Raw genomic sequence first — 13,012 nt, forward strand, 5'->3', positions numbered from 1 at the left:
AAATTGCCATAGCAGGTTGTGCTCACTAGCCTTATTATTCTCTGAGCCTTTTCACAAAGCTCCAACATCCCCTCTAAAACTGCCTCCTGTGTATGTGTGGTGCACTTTACCTCTCATCTGTGGCTCATTGGCATGTGACTGTTTTAACAGCCTCCTGACCTGGCCTCACCTGCCCACAAGGGAAATGAGAATATCTCTTCTAGTCTGCCATATGATTTCTTCCTTGGGTGATCTTTTTACCTCACCCTTCTTATGGGTGGATGTCCTAAAGAGGATTCTGATTTGCTTTGTGTCACTCCAGAAATACTTCTTCTAAACCAAGTAAAGGCACTCTTTCTCCTGAATGAGGAGGATCATGGCTGAATAATAAGATGTCTTTCCTGTAGGGTGAGTGAAAGGGTTAAATGAGCTTTCATGGCTCTCAGCTCAATTTCTAGATTTTTTTTTTTAGTAGGCTCCTTTGACAGTTATTATTTGACATTGGCTTGATAGTTTTGCGTGTAGATAAATCAATGGTTTATACCTCATTTGAAACTGTACTGAAACTAGAATATACTCAGCATTTGATACTGTAAAGTAAAAAGAAAATATTATGGAAACTCTGCTTTAGACAATCTAGACAATTTCATAGAAGGGAAGAAAAAAATTGGTTAAATTTAACTTAGATTTAAGTGACAGCTGGGTTCACAAATTGTTGGCCTTATTTATCCTTAAGGCTGATCTCCAAATTAGGCTGTTGATATATCCATGTAACCGTGAACCTGAGACTATTTTTCTTCTACGTGCGAAGCATAAAAACCATGCTTTATCATTAATTTGGGGAATTCAGCACAAATAAGTCACAGCATTGTTACTGTGTCACAGAAATACATTTTTCCCAGTGTGTATATTGGATTGCCCTGGTAGTTGTTGAAACATCTCAGTCGCACAAGCCTTTTTATTTACTTTTCCAAAAGCTTCTGGAAACTTGCTGCCTTTCTTTTTGTATAGGGATCAGGTTTCTTTTAGACATTCTTCTTCATAACTTTTGTTTGTTTGTTTTTATTTCTAGTAAGTGTAAATGGCAGTGTTCTGCCAGAAAGGCTTTTCACTAACTTGTACAAAACAAGCAGAAGGATGAGGTTCTGTTGGAGATCCTTTGTGCTTTTTTCTTCTTTTTCATTTTCTAAGTAATTCTGTTTAAATAGCTAAGATTTGGCAGTGTGTCTCCATATGACCCCCCAGGGGCTGAAATGAATCAAGAGAGGAATGGGAGTCAGAAGAGAAGCCTGGTTATAGGTGTTTTAAATTGAACCTGGAAAGACTTTCTTTCTCTTTATTGCTTATGGAGGGAGACTGGGGAGATTTCATCTTCCTGGGCTTTGGTTGATTTCTGAGGTCATCCCTTTCTGTGATGAGTCTTGAGAAACCCCAGAGTACTGCATAAACTCATCACAGACTCATATTAGCTCTCACAGGGCTTGTCTACAGGGAGGCACTCAGAAGGGTGAAAGTGGAGGAGCCCAAATTTGGATTGGAGTGAGTGCCTTTCCAGGAGGACACTAAGAAGAGTAAGAAGTTTCACTGCACAAAGTCCTTTATTATTTTTGCATGTTGCAGTATGGGTCTGGGCTTGTGCAATGGGCTTCATTTAGGTTTATGTTTTCCAGTGTAATCCAAACAGGGTGCTGCTTAAAGGCAAGTTGCACAGGGAAATGACCCCCTCTTTCATAGATATCTGTGGAGTAACATGACTGTCTGCTTTCCATGGAAAAGGCAAGTAAGCAACTCAAACTAATTAAAAATTATCATTAGTAGATCAGAGAGGGAGGCTGCTGCTAATTCAAAAGAGAAGGAATCAAGTGCTTTATTGTTAAGGGAGTTCAAGCAAACTAAACAGAAGTAAAAATCTCAGGGGAATCCTGGCTCTCCTGGGAAATGGCAGGTTTGTCTGAAACTGTAGCGTCCTGGATGGAGGGGTGGCAAGTAAGGACAAAGAGTGGGAAGGTGAGTTAGGGACTGGAGGAGGGGTGCAGGAAGGAAGGATTGTATCACTTCTGGCAACCTAATTACATTTGGGAAGGAGGGAGTCTTAAAAGATAAAGCTATCTTGGTGAAGATAAAATAGGTTGGGCCAGTCTGAAAAAATGGATGAAAATGAGTGCTACCAAGCTAATACTGTTCTGTTGCTGGTTCAGTGACACCTCACCGAGGATGGTGGGAAAGGACCGGCCCCTCAGGATAAATAGAAATAAAAATCTTCTGTTCTGTCATAGAAGAACTATAGAGGCCAAATGTAAGGTCAGAGTCCTGGGATCCACAGCTATCTCCACTCCAGTTTTCAGCATATGAGCCCCAGAGACCTTTAGAGGCTTTAAGTTCATCCCAGTGCTCCTGCTTAAGCTCCCATGTACTTGATCCCTCTGTCATTGAAGTTAGCATTTGTCTGCTACTTGCCGTCTGTCATTGCATCTGCTCTTTCCTGCTTTAGGTATCACTTAATCCTTCTGGGTTCAAATATTAGCTCACAGAGCCTTACCTTGATCCCATATCTTCCCAATTTGGTAAATTTCTGTTTCTCTTTGGCAATTGTTTCCATGTTTCTATGCAATTTTCAGTGTCCATGAACCAGTTTTCCTGTTCAAGCAAAGATGACTTGATGCTTCCATCTGTTTGACTCTCAAAACACAATTTCTTCTGGTGTTACTAAAACTCTGCAGCAAATGTGCTGCAGCAAATGAGCATCTTTTTTGTCTGCTCTGAATTATTGTTAGGCATTTTACAGGAAGTGGTAAATCTAGGATGAAGTGTGTGTCTATTGTATGGCTTTCTGTATAGGGACAATATCCTTAAGAGGTGTAATTGATTGTTGTTCCTCTGACAGATTACAGCTGCAGGAGAATAAACTTTAGAAGAATGCTTTTTTGTGCCTAGACTTCAAAAATTATTCAATTCAGCTTTTTGTCTGGGTCTCATGGTCTTTAAAACACTTGCAAAATCTTAACAAGAAACTGTATTGTCACACAAAGTTAAGGAGTAGTAAAATAGAATGGTGCTATAAATTACATTATCTGCATTCATGCTTTATGTGTAAGCTTGGTCATTTGTCTTCTAACCAATATACGGTCGAGATATTGATGCTGTCATTAGTAGTACTTGTTTTCATACTTAACATACAATTGTATTTTGGCATGGCTGATGGGAAGTAACACTGGTTTTTGACCTGCTGTAGGGCCACACAAATCAAGACTTACTCCTGGGACAATGCACAAGTGATCCTGGTCGGAAACAAATGTGACATGGAGGATGAAAGAATTGTTCCTGTGGAGAAAGGGAAACATCTGGCAGATCAGCTAGGTACATGTCAAAGCTTTCCTTTTTACTCTTTTTCTTCTGCTTCTTTATACTGTGTTCCTTTTAATTTGTATGATAAAAAGTGCTGCCAGCAGTAATTCTTTAATAATGGTATCACAGCTAAGAAGCGTAATATATTTGAGGTCCTTATTTTACTTGCTTAGTGCTGAATACTACCTTCTTGTAGTGTTGCTGTATCTGTAAAGCTAATATCTAAGGATGTAAGGAAGATAAAGTTTGTCTGGAGAGAACAGCTTTTATTTCCTCAGCAGAGTGAAAAGAGAAAAAGTTTTCATAAACACAATTCTGTCTCCAGTTCTCGAAGTACCATATAGTCATTTTCAGAATGCAAACATTGATTTTTGTAGATTTTTTTTTTTTTTGCAACTAAGCAATGAAAAAAAAATTTCTATATCAGAACTGTAGACTTGAGTAAAATATACTTTAAAAATGTACCAGGCTTCTCTATCCAGGTAGGGAAATGACATTATGTTATTGATATGGGATAGAAAAAGCAAAACAGCTCAACTGAGAGGAAGATGGGATTGCAATGAAAATTGTAGAATGAACAGCAAAATAAACTCCTCCTAATTTCTCATTTATTTATTATTTTCCATTATATATTATAGCACATATGATTTTTTTTTTCAGGGCTTCTGTGTTAAGATTTAACTATATAGTCATCTTTTAAAGAATTCATAGTGGCAAGTAAATCCTGTTAAAATTTAATTCAGTTAACAGTGGAGACCTTTACAGTGGGCATACTGTAAATATTCATTTAGCTTGTAAGAGTAGAGATTCTTACCAGACCCAAAGGAATTGCCATCATCCCCAACTTATAAAATCTTATGTTGTCTTCAATTTTTAAGCAGTAATTGGAGGGTGCATAATATATTATTAAAGTGGGGGTACTGGAGTTCTAGTACACGCTGCATACGTTGTTGTAGTTTAAAGTGTGACCTTGATCAAATTGCTAATTATGGTTAAACCTTAGATAATGTGTATTTATTAGTTAGGGGTTTGGGGTTTTTTTTTGGGTTTTTTTGTTTTTTTTTTAATGAAGGGAAGGTATAGAAACCCTGCTCATGGATGAGTATAAAGTATGGCTTTGTGATAGGGACCTGTGTGATGTAAACAAAAAGATGGTCACTGTTCCAAAGAGTTAAGAGTAATCAGATTATTTTTTCATGTTTCAATTGCAAAAAAAATAAGCATGTCTGCAAAGGCCTGCAGGTTTAGAGCTTTCAAGTGTAAATTCTACATATGCTGAGCACAAAGGGGTCTCATTCATGACTGAAGCCTTGAGGCACTGCCATCATAAACAAATAATGAGCAAATATCAAACTAAACCCTCTAATTTCCCATCATTATTATTATTATTGTAATAATAATTCTTTACATGTAGGACTAGCAAAGCAAAGACATGGTTAGTCTGCAAAATCAGTTATGGGCTCTTTTTTACACATCGGAATTTAATTTGCTTTTGAAAATACGAATGTGAATAAACTCATTTCCTGGCTTGCAGACTCTCAAAACCGTTGTGAATGCATGTGTGCCCACAGATTTTGCAAGAGTGATTACACTGTTAGTAGTTGAAGATTTGCCCAGAACAATGTAAGAGCAAACAGAGAGTTTTACTGGAACTCCCACTCCTATTTGGACTTCTAATGTTTTTCTCCCCCCAAAATTAATCTGTTTGTTTAAATACAAACTTGGCATCTAGAATCTGAATCCTTTACGTATGGGACACTTCAAAACACACACACACACACACACACACACACACAGAGTTACCATAGCAACTGACTCCATCAGTAGGAAACTGTTCTGCTGAAGAATCCCCATGTTTGCTCCCGACCTGTCCATGCGGTTGTCTGGCTCACCCTGGAGAAACATACCCCACTGCAAAGCAAAACAAAAGCTAACCATGCCTTTGGAAAGTGCTGTCCCTGTCCTCCTCTTCTGTAGCCTCCCAAAATCCTAAATGCTCTTTTTAACAGGGCTGAAAAACATATCTGGTTTTATTAGTAATTTTTTCCTTATATTAACTGTGCTAATGTGTACAGCATTATCTGAAATTACTTTGTGTGTTAGGTGGGAGGAATCTCTTTAATTGACTATTGACTGCTTAAACTGCTAGCTTTCATTACAATGATTCTCATAAAGGTTATTCTTCAGCATGTTTATCTACGTTTGTATACTGACATTAACATCATTGAAATAATTTCCTAATCAGATTAAGAAATTGTTACTGGCCTGAACGTGAACTAAACCAAAACAGATTCAGCCACAGAAGCTAAACCAATGTTGGACTGACAAATATCTAAGTTCAGTTCTCTGATTTCTTGTGCCTTTTGTATACATTTTTAATCATCATCAAAGACAGCAAGTGGAGCAGACAGAACCCTTGCCTGATGCAGGACAGCTGTCCTTATTTAGTAATGAGGCAAACATCTCCACCATCACGTCACCTGTTGTCCTGTGATTTTTAAAAAGTGTTAAAATGAGGTAGATAGCTACTTGTTATCTCACACATCAAGGTGACTTGGTCTACCAGCAGTGGTGGACTAATCAGTTAAGACGATTTATCTTTCCCTTTGTTTGTGGCAGATTCAAAGAAAACTGATGCAATGCAGAATGCCCCCAAAATGAAGCACAGCAGAATGTAGCTTACTGCAAAATAAACTCTACGTGGTGCTTGAGCTCTTGCTGTTGGCAATATAATAACCTGGTAGAACAGAAACAACAGCCATTGTAAATGATGGTTGGCCTTTGAGTCCCCTGGGGTTAGAAAGATAAAGAAATGCTTCACAGCTCAGCGCACTTTTGCTGGCTGAGGCAGGGTTCAGGCTCGTCTGCGAGAAGGCTGGTTCTTGTGTAGCGTGGGCTGTCAACGGGAAGCAGCAGGAATAGCTGTCTGTGTGCTATCCCCACCTTGACATAACTCCAGCCTTGCTGGTTTGTTTGGTTTTTTTTAATCAGAAAGGGTCAGTGTTTGAGAATCCGTACTCATCCCTGCAGCTAGGAGCTGGTGACTGGACACTGCAATTACTCTGTAGGAGGCACTCAACATTATTTGTAATTCAGCAGTGCTGAACGGCCCTTGTCGGGATGGGTGCTCTGTCGTACCACGTGCTGTACAAGCATTAATCACCCTGAAGAGCTTTCCATCTCATCAGACAAAGAACGGGAAAAACGGGACCAAAATCGTGGAGCATTCCGCTCGCAAGTGCAGAAGTTGGTCAGCAAAAGAAATACAACCACGATCTCGCTTCTCTTTCTGCTCTCTGCTCTTGCCAGACTGCAGTAGTGGTTCGTAGAGTAAGCCTGGCCCCGTCACGCAGGGGTGGATGGAGCCCAGGAAGGCCCCTCCGTACATTACCAGTCAGTGGCCTTGGGAGAATTCGACTCCCTTGTCCTGAGTTTATTCAGATCTGTATCATCTGCAGACGTGTTTACCAGGGCTGTGGTAGGGATCCACTTATGCCTTTGACTCTTACTAATGCTTGATAAATTTTAGAAGTATTTCTGCTCAGTATTCTGAGATTGTGGGAATCAACTGAGCTTAAGAATTGTCTAATGTCTTGTTTTCTTAAGGTGAATTCTGAAAAAAATGGTTAGTATTTTAAAAATCATCTCCATTATCATCAGTCACTATTGATTTTTTTTTTCCACTTTTTCTCACAGGTTTTGACTATTTTGAAGCTAGTGCCAAAGAAAACATCAATGTAAGGCAGGTGTTTGAGCGTCTGGTGGATATAATCTGTGAAAAGATGTCCGAGAGCATAGAATCAGACCCTTCCAGGGGCACTTCTGGAAGGAGCATGCGACTCACAGACAACCCACCCCCTTCGCAGCAGAATTGTTCGTGCTAGTGACCTTTCTTGCTGAGAAATGTCCTTCTTTCCTGACTAAATTTTATCTTTTAATTTGTAAGTGGTGCATTATCATGTAGTCCAAAGGCAGAAGTCTCTGTTGTAGGAAACTGGTATGTTTGTTCAATGTGCTGGAGTGTTAATATTATGTATGTATTTCCTCATCCAATACTTTAAAACACAAAAATCTGAATAAATATCATAAGTGCACCTAGTGTTAATGTGAGTTACACTGAAGAAAAAGAATTGTATAGTGTTGCAAATGTTATTTCCACAGAGAATGTTGCATTTTTCATTATAAATTCCTCTACTGCAAAAAGAGGTTTTTTGTCAAGAACAGCCGGAAACATAAAAACCAATTGGAAGGGACCAGGTCTAAAAGAAAATGGGGAAAAAAATCTCTTATAAAGCAAGAATTTAAAAAAAAAAAAAAAAAATCAATCCCCAGATATTTTGAGTCATTATTGCTGTCCTGTAGACAGGGACCTCAGTTTTTCTGTACGATGGAGCAGAAAGCAGTGCATTTCCATCTGACAGTTTGAGGTCCTCCAGAGAGCAGAGAGGAAGGGGGAGGTGGACTTTGTGTCAAGCCTCTAAATAGAGGAAGAGCGCATGGAGGAATCAAAGCTGCCAGGCAGGGAAAGAGGAGGAGGAGAAGGCCTCGCAGCCATACCTGCATGTCCCTGTGCTCTTGCCTGGTGCTGGGTGAGGGAGCAAGAGCCCTTCCAGGGGCTGCCCTTGCCTGCAACCTTCCCCACAGTCACCAGGAACGCTTGCAGAGTGCTGGGGGTGATGCTGCGTTCGGCACCTTGCTGTCCCTAATTGTTTGTTTCTAGAAGCCCAAGAACCGACTGTCCTGCAGCTTTTCCCCTGTATCCTGTAGTTTTACCTCTCCAGATTTGGATCTACTCTGATCAACTGCTTGATGGTGGCTTTGTTGCAGGACGAAGGAAAGGAGGAATTGGCTGCTGCATGCTTAGTTGGAGGCAAACTCTGACATGTAAGACTTGGAACAGCACTGTCTCAGAAAGATAAAAATATCAGGAGCCAAAATGTGAGTGTCGACAAATATTAGTGCCAATGTTTTTAGATTTTCTTTCTGCATTTTGTTGTTGATTTATTTTTTAATTTTGTGCTAGATGGGTGCGTGTGTGGGGATAGTTTTTCTGGTTTCAGATTCAACCACAAATTACAATTTAAGAAAAGGAAAATTGATTAATAAATGTTTTATTAATCTGCAAATGAAAAATGGCAAAGACGTCCTGTTAGTTATTCTATGGACGTTTTGTTGCATCATTCTTTGAAGGGAGGAACAATTTTTAATACTTGACATCTAAAGTAGTTAACTTGCAATACCTCTAAAGTTACAAAACTTCTACATCTGTGTGTAGAACTCTGTGCATTACCCACACGCAGAGTCTGTGTTTCTCTGAACTATATGGAGGAACTGCTTTTGCGAATCTGTGAAATTACATACGCTCTATGCCTTTATGATCACACACTTGTTTGTGCACCCCAGCACCAAACAGTGATTGCAAATTGCGTCTGTAAATGTAAATTAGGTGGATATGGAGAGTTTGCTGTCTTAAGGTGAAAATTCTGAAAAGTTTTATGGCTTTACCTTAGGCCCATGAAATCCTCTGACTGAGGAGACGTTCTGATGTCAGAAACTGGAGTCGAGTATCTGTCCGCTGCAATGTAATTTGCTCGATCATGACACTAGGGAATGCTTTTGTAATTTCGTTCTGTTACATCTTGAAGTGTAATAGTTCTAAGAAAAAAGCACAATATTCTGGAGAAAAATGCAACTACATTGACGTAGTTTGAGTTCGTTGTGCTAAAAGCTTGATCCCTTCATTTGTTTGTATGTTGCTTTCAGAAATCTCTACTGTGACGTATTTTGGGTGTGTGTGATCTAGTACTGAAAGTGCAATTTGTGCAGTGCTAGGAATATGGTTATTGTATCTAAACCCCTGAAACTGCAAAATAAAGAGAAATGTAGTCACTGGGTGTGGCCCGAGAGCTTGTGTGAGCTGCGTTACTAGCATAGTAGGCAATTGTGTGCATGTATAAAGAAGGTATCTTTTTAATGCTTTTAAAATACATCAAACTACATTGATCTTTTTTGACAGAGTGATGTTCCTTGAGCCCAGCAATCAGGAATCACTATGTACATTTAAAACATTTCAAAGAAAGGGATTATTTGGCCAATAAATGTGCAGTGCAGTGTTCTAATTGTAGTAGAAGCAGGTTTTAGGGCAACTTGTGTAACTAGCAAAAATAAATAAAAACTTTCACAGCAGGGAGCGATAGTTTTGAGCTGTGCAGGTATAGTAGAGTACCTCAGTGCAAATAATGATTTTTCAGCTCAGCAACTCAATGGTAAAATAAAATGGATTCAGGAGAAATGGAATTTCAATTCTTTTGTTTTACTTACTTTTTTTTGCCAAGCAAAAAAGACCTTTCCCTTTTCTACCCAATATATAATTGTGTTTCATTGTGTTCCAGTCAAGTCAGATGGGTTTTTTTGTTTGTTTGTTTTTAAAGAATACCAGTACATATCAGGCCCTTCAGGCTAGGATGGGCAGAATTATTTTTTACAGCACAAGCCAGCAAGTAGTTACATGGCGGTATAGTCTGAAGAACTGGAAAAGACAGTTATGAATTCTACCCTGCCCTATATTAGATGAGGAGAAACCTAGTATTTGGCGCAGAAATCCTGTGGAGCTTATTTCAAATAAGGAATCAATCACAGGCAACTGACGTATCTCTCCATTAATATATATTTTATGTATCTCACCATCTTACATTTGCATTGAAAGCTGTGAATGAATACAGAGAAAGCCTTCTGCCTTAAGTGCCATGCAGCTGATTTCAGCATCACCGGTGAGTCAACAGTAATTGTTACTTGTATTAACTTGCAAGAGGTAATGGCAGAATGTGAGATGATAATTTGTCAGGGCAAGGGAAACAACAGGCTTGCACCAAAGACAAACCCAAAAGTTCTTGATGCAGTCTTGTATAGAGCCCCCCATTTGTTTGACTGGCAGTGGCCTAGGTTAGTAGTGTTGATAAAACAGCAGGGTTACAAGATAAAAAAAGGGGTACTAGAATGTGAAGGGAATGAGGTGACTGTTCTTCACTACAATATAGCAGTGCGCGCGCAGTTCTCCAGTAAAAGCCATACTGGAGGCTCTGGCTTAGACATGGGTCTTGGCTTCCATCTGGTGGAGAAATAAAGCACTAAAATATCAGGTAGACATCCAGTCAAAGTTACCTTCCTAGACATCTGTCACGGGGGGGGAATTAAAAATGAGAGGGGGGTTCGGATCGCTTAAAGAATCACCTCCAATTGTGTTAGCAATAGAAAAATGATTTAATAGAAATTTGTATAAAAGTGGGACTTCACAGAATTCGATGGCAAGGTTCACTCTATTACTTAGTACATGGATGAAATGCACACAGGAAAACTAAATTAGAATCAAACTAAACTTATGTATATAGGGACTGAAAATGTAATAGGGTAAAATGGAATGTGGGAAAGGGTAAGGAAATTCCTCCTGTTGAGTCACAAGGTTCAGAGGAGACCCCCTTGCTTTCTAAACTCCTGTCGGAGTCTAGGTGTGGCTGGATCGACTCATAGTCCCAGACTTGGTCAACAGTTTATATCTAAAGGGATTATAATAGCAGCCTAAAATTCATTCACGATTGAATAAAAATCTTGACAGTAATTTAAGTATAAATTTTAAAGTATTAACTTATACTGGCTGTAACATACTTAATAACTTACAATATACTTGCTATAACTTAATATCTTATAATATACTTGCTATAACTTACAATAGACTATTCAGGTTAGTACATGCACGTGCATAAAGACATTAAGAGAAATACATATAAGATAATAGAAGAGAGTAAAAGAAAGAAAGAGGTATAGCTGTTAAAAATTCTCCTCGAGTTAAGTGAAAATATTCATGTTGAATGCTTCAGCATTTGTCTCAACAGGTGCAGGATTGAGCCTCGAGGAGTGATGAGACTCAGCCCACGTTGTGTTGGCTTTCAGTGACAGACGTCCGATTTTCACAAACGGGAAAGTCTGCAAGCTCTGAGAGGCATCCTGATCAGGGAGATGCTGGTCACAGCCCGCTGCAGTCCAGGACAGCTCAAAGGGCCTCACTCAGTACCGCTGTTGATAGGTTGGGGAAGTGATTGACTTTTGTCATCCACAAATCACTAGAATCCCAGCTGCGCTGGAAAATAATGAGACTGTTTGAGAATAACTGAAAACAGAGATATAGGATGCTCCAAGACTATCAGGGGACAACTGGCTATCTCTAGTCCCATCACCCCACCTTCGCTGGGCAGCAGGAGTCCTTGAGACATGCAGCATATCTCCCTGTCTTAGCTGTGTAAGAGTTCCTGGCACAGTCAAGGGTCACTTAACCGCCCGACTCGTTACACTTATGCTAAGGCCTAGCGAGCCTTCCCGAGTTCGTAAATCATCCCAGATATGGGGAAAGAAATGCACCACCACATCTCACCCTGTGACTAAAGTCAATCCATCTCTTTCCCACAGACTGGTGGTGTGGTCGACTTGCTTCTGTGATTACAAACAGATCAATGCCATGTTCCAATTTTAAATTGAGGGTAATTTTTTGTAGGTTTGCTTAATTCTAAATGTTTGACAGATATAATTAGGCAATTTTATATACACAAGGAGGTTTTTGCAACAGTGATATTTGTCTGACTGTGCTCCACATTCTAATATATAGAACAATGTTTAACAACAAGCATAATATAACAGAAATGAGTAAAATTATCACAGGATATAACATTTGTTTTAAAGTTCCTGTTGCTGTCGGTGACTATTTGAATAAGGTATCCCACTAGTGGTGTTCTCCATCTCTCTTCACTCTTTCCAGTATATGATGTATCCTTTCTGCATAACGATGGACAGTAATTAGGGTTCTTTGTCTGTTGTCTCAAATTCATGTTAGCAAGTGGTTCAGTTTATCGTGTTGTAGCAGTTTTCTCACCAATGTAAGATTCATTCAAATGGGAGTAGGCAGTAAGTCACGTTAAGATGTGTGGCTTGATTGTAGCAACTGTAAGTTGTGACAGGAGCTGAAGAGTTAAAATCACATCCTACAATTTTGGTAAAATTACAAACACAGATATTTGAGTGATTATATATCTCCATGGTAGTATTGTCTGTAAGTATACAATCAGAAAGGGTTCTTATACAAACACATCCATTTCCAACATATATACACACAGTTTCAGGGGTTTCATCAGGGTGTATTTCAAAACGACAAACATTCTGTTCAGTGTCTCTTGAGCCTTAATGGTATTACTTTCGCAAATGAATCCCTGGTGTTCCCGTACAACATATGCATCCATATCAATAGTTTGACATTTGTTTCCTTTTTGTAGGGCCCATACTCTATGTTCTATGGGATAGAGTATACTTCCATGGTGATTTAATCCCAGCGCAATGATTTGGTGTGTGATTTAGACCACAGCACTGCATATTGTCAAAACAAAAGCTATGGCTTTACTGTTGGTATGGTCATAAGTGAAATTGATTAGATGCCAGGACTATGAATGTGAGGAGACAGTTTGATGGGGGCTGTGTTTGTAAATTTGGTTGCTTGATTTCAATCCTGAATTGAAAGCCTAGGTCAGAATGAGAATTGAAGTCTGTCCACAAACACATTATGTGTGCTGAATGAGATATAGTAAAAGTATACCAACATACATGTTTAAAAGCACAGGTATGTATGCTGTGTCTTCCCTTGGTGTAG

General features: G+C 39.2%; 1 protein-coding gene across 1 annotated transcript in view; it reads left to right on the forward strand.

Moving 5' to 3' along the window:
* The window catches only part of RAB3B (RAB3B, member RAS oncogene family), a 46,775-nt gene extending 39,301 nt beyond the window's left edge, over positions 1-7,474 (forward strand). The window contains exons 3-4 of the mRNA XM_010582388.1: positions 3,212-3,336; positions 7,021-7,474. Coding sequence (XP_010580690.1) covers positions 3,212-3,336; positions 7,021-7,208 — 313 coding nt within the window. The 3' untranslated portion in view covers positions 7,209-7,474. The remainder of the gene's footprint in view (positions 1-3,211; positions 3,337-7,020) is intronic.
* The last annotated feature ends 5,538 nt before the right edge of the window (positions 7,475-13,012 follow it).

This window comes from Haliaeetus leucocephalus, unplaced genomic scaffold (assembly GCF_000737465.1).
Source record: "Haliaeetus leucocephalus isolate CR32 unplaced genomic scaffold, Haliaeetus_leucocephalus-4.0 Scaffold848, whole genome shotgun sequence".
Lineage (NCBI taxonomy): Eukaryota > Metazoa > Chordata > Aves > Accipitriformes > Accipitridae > Haliaeetus > Haliaeetus leucocephalus.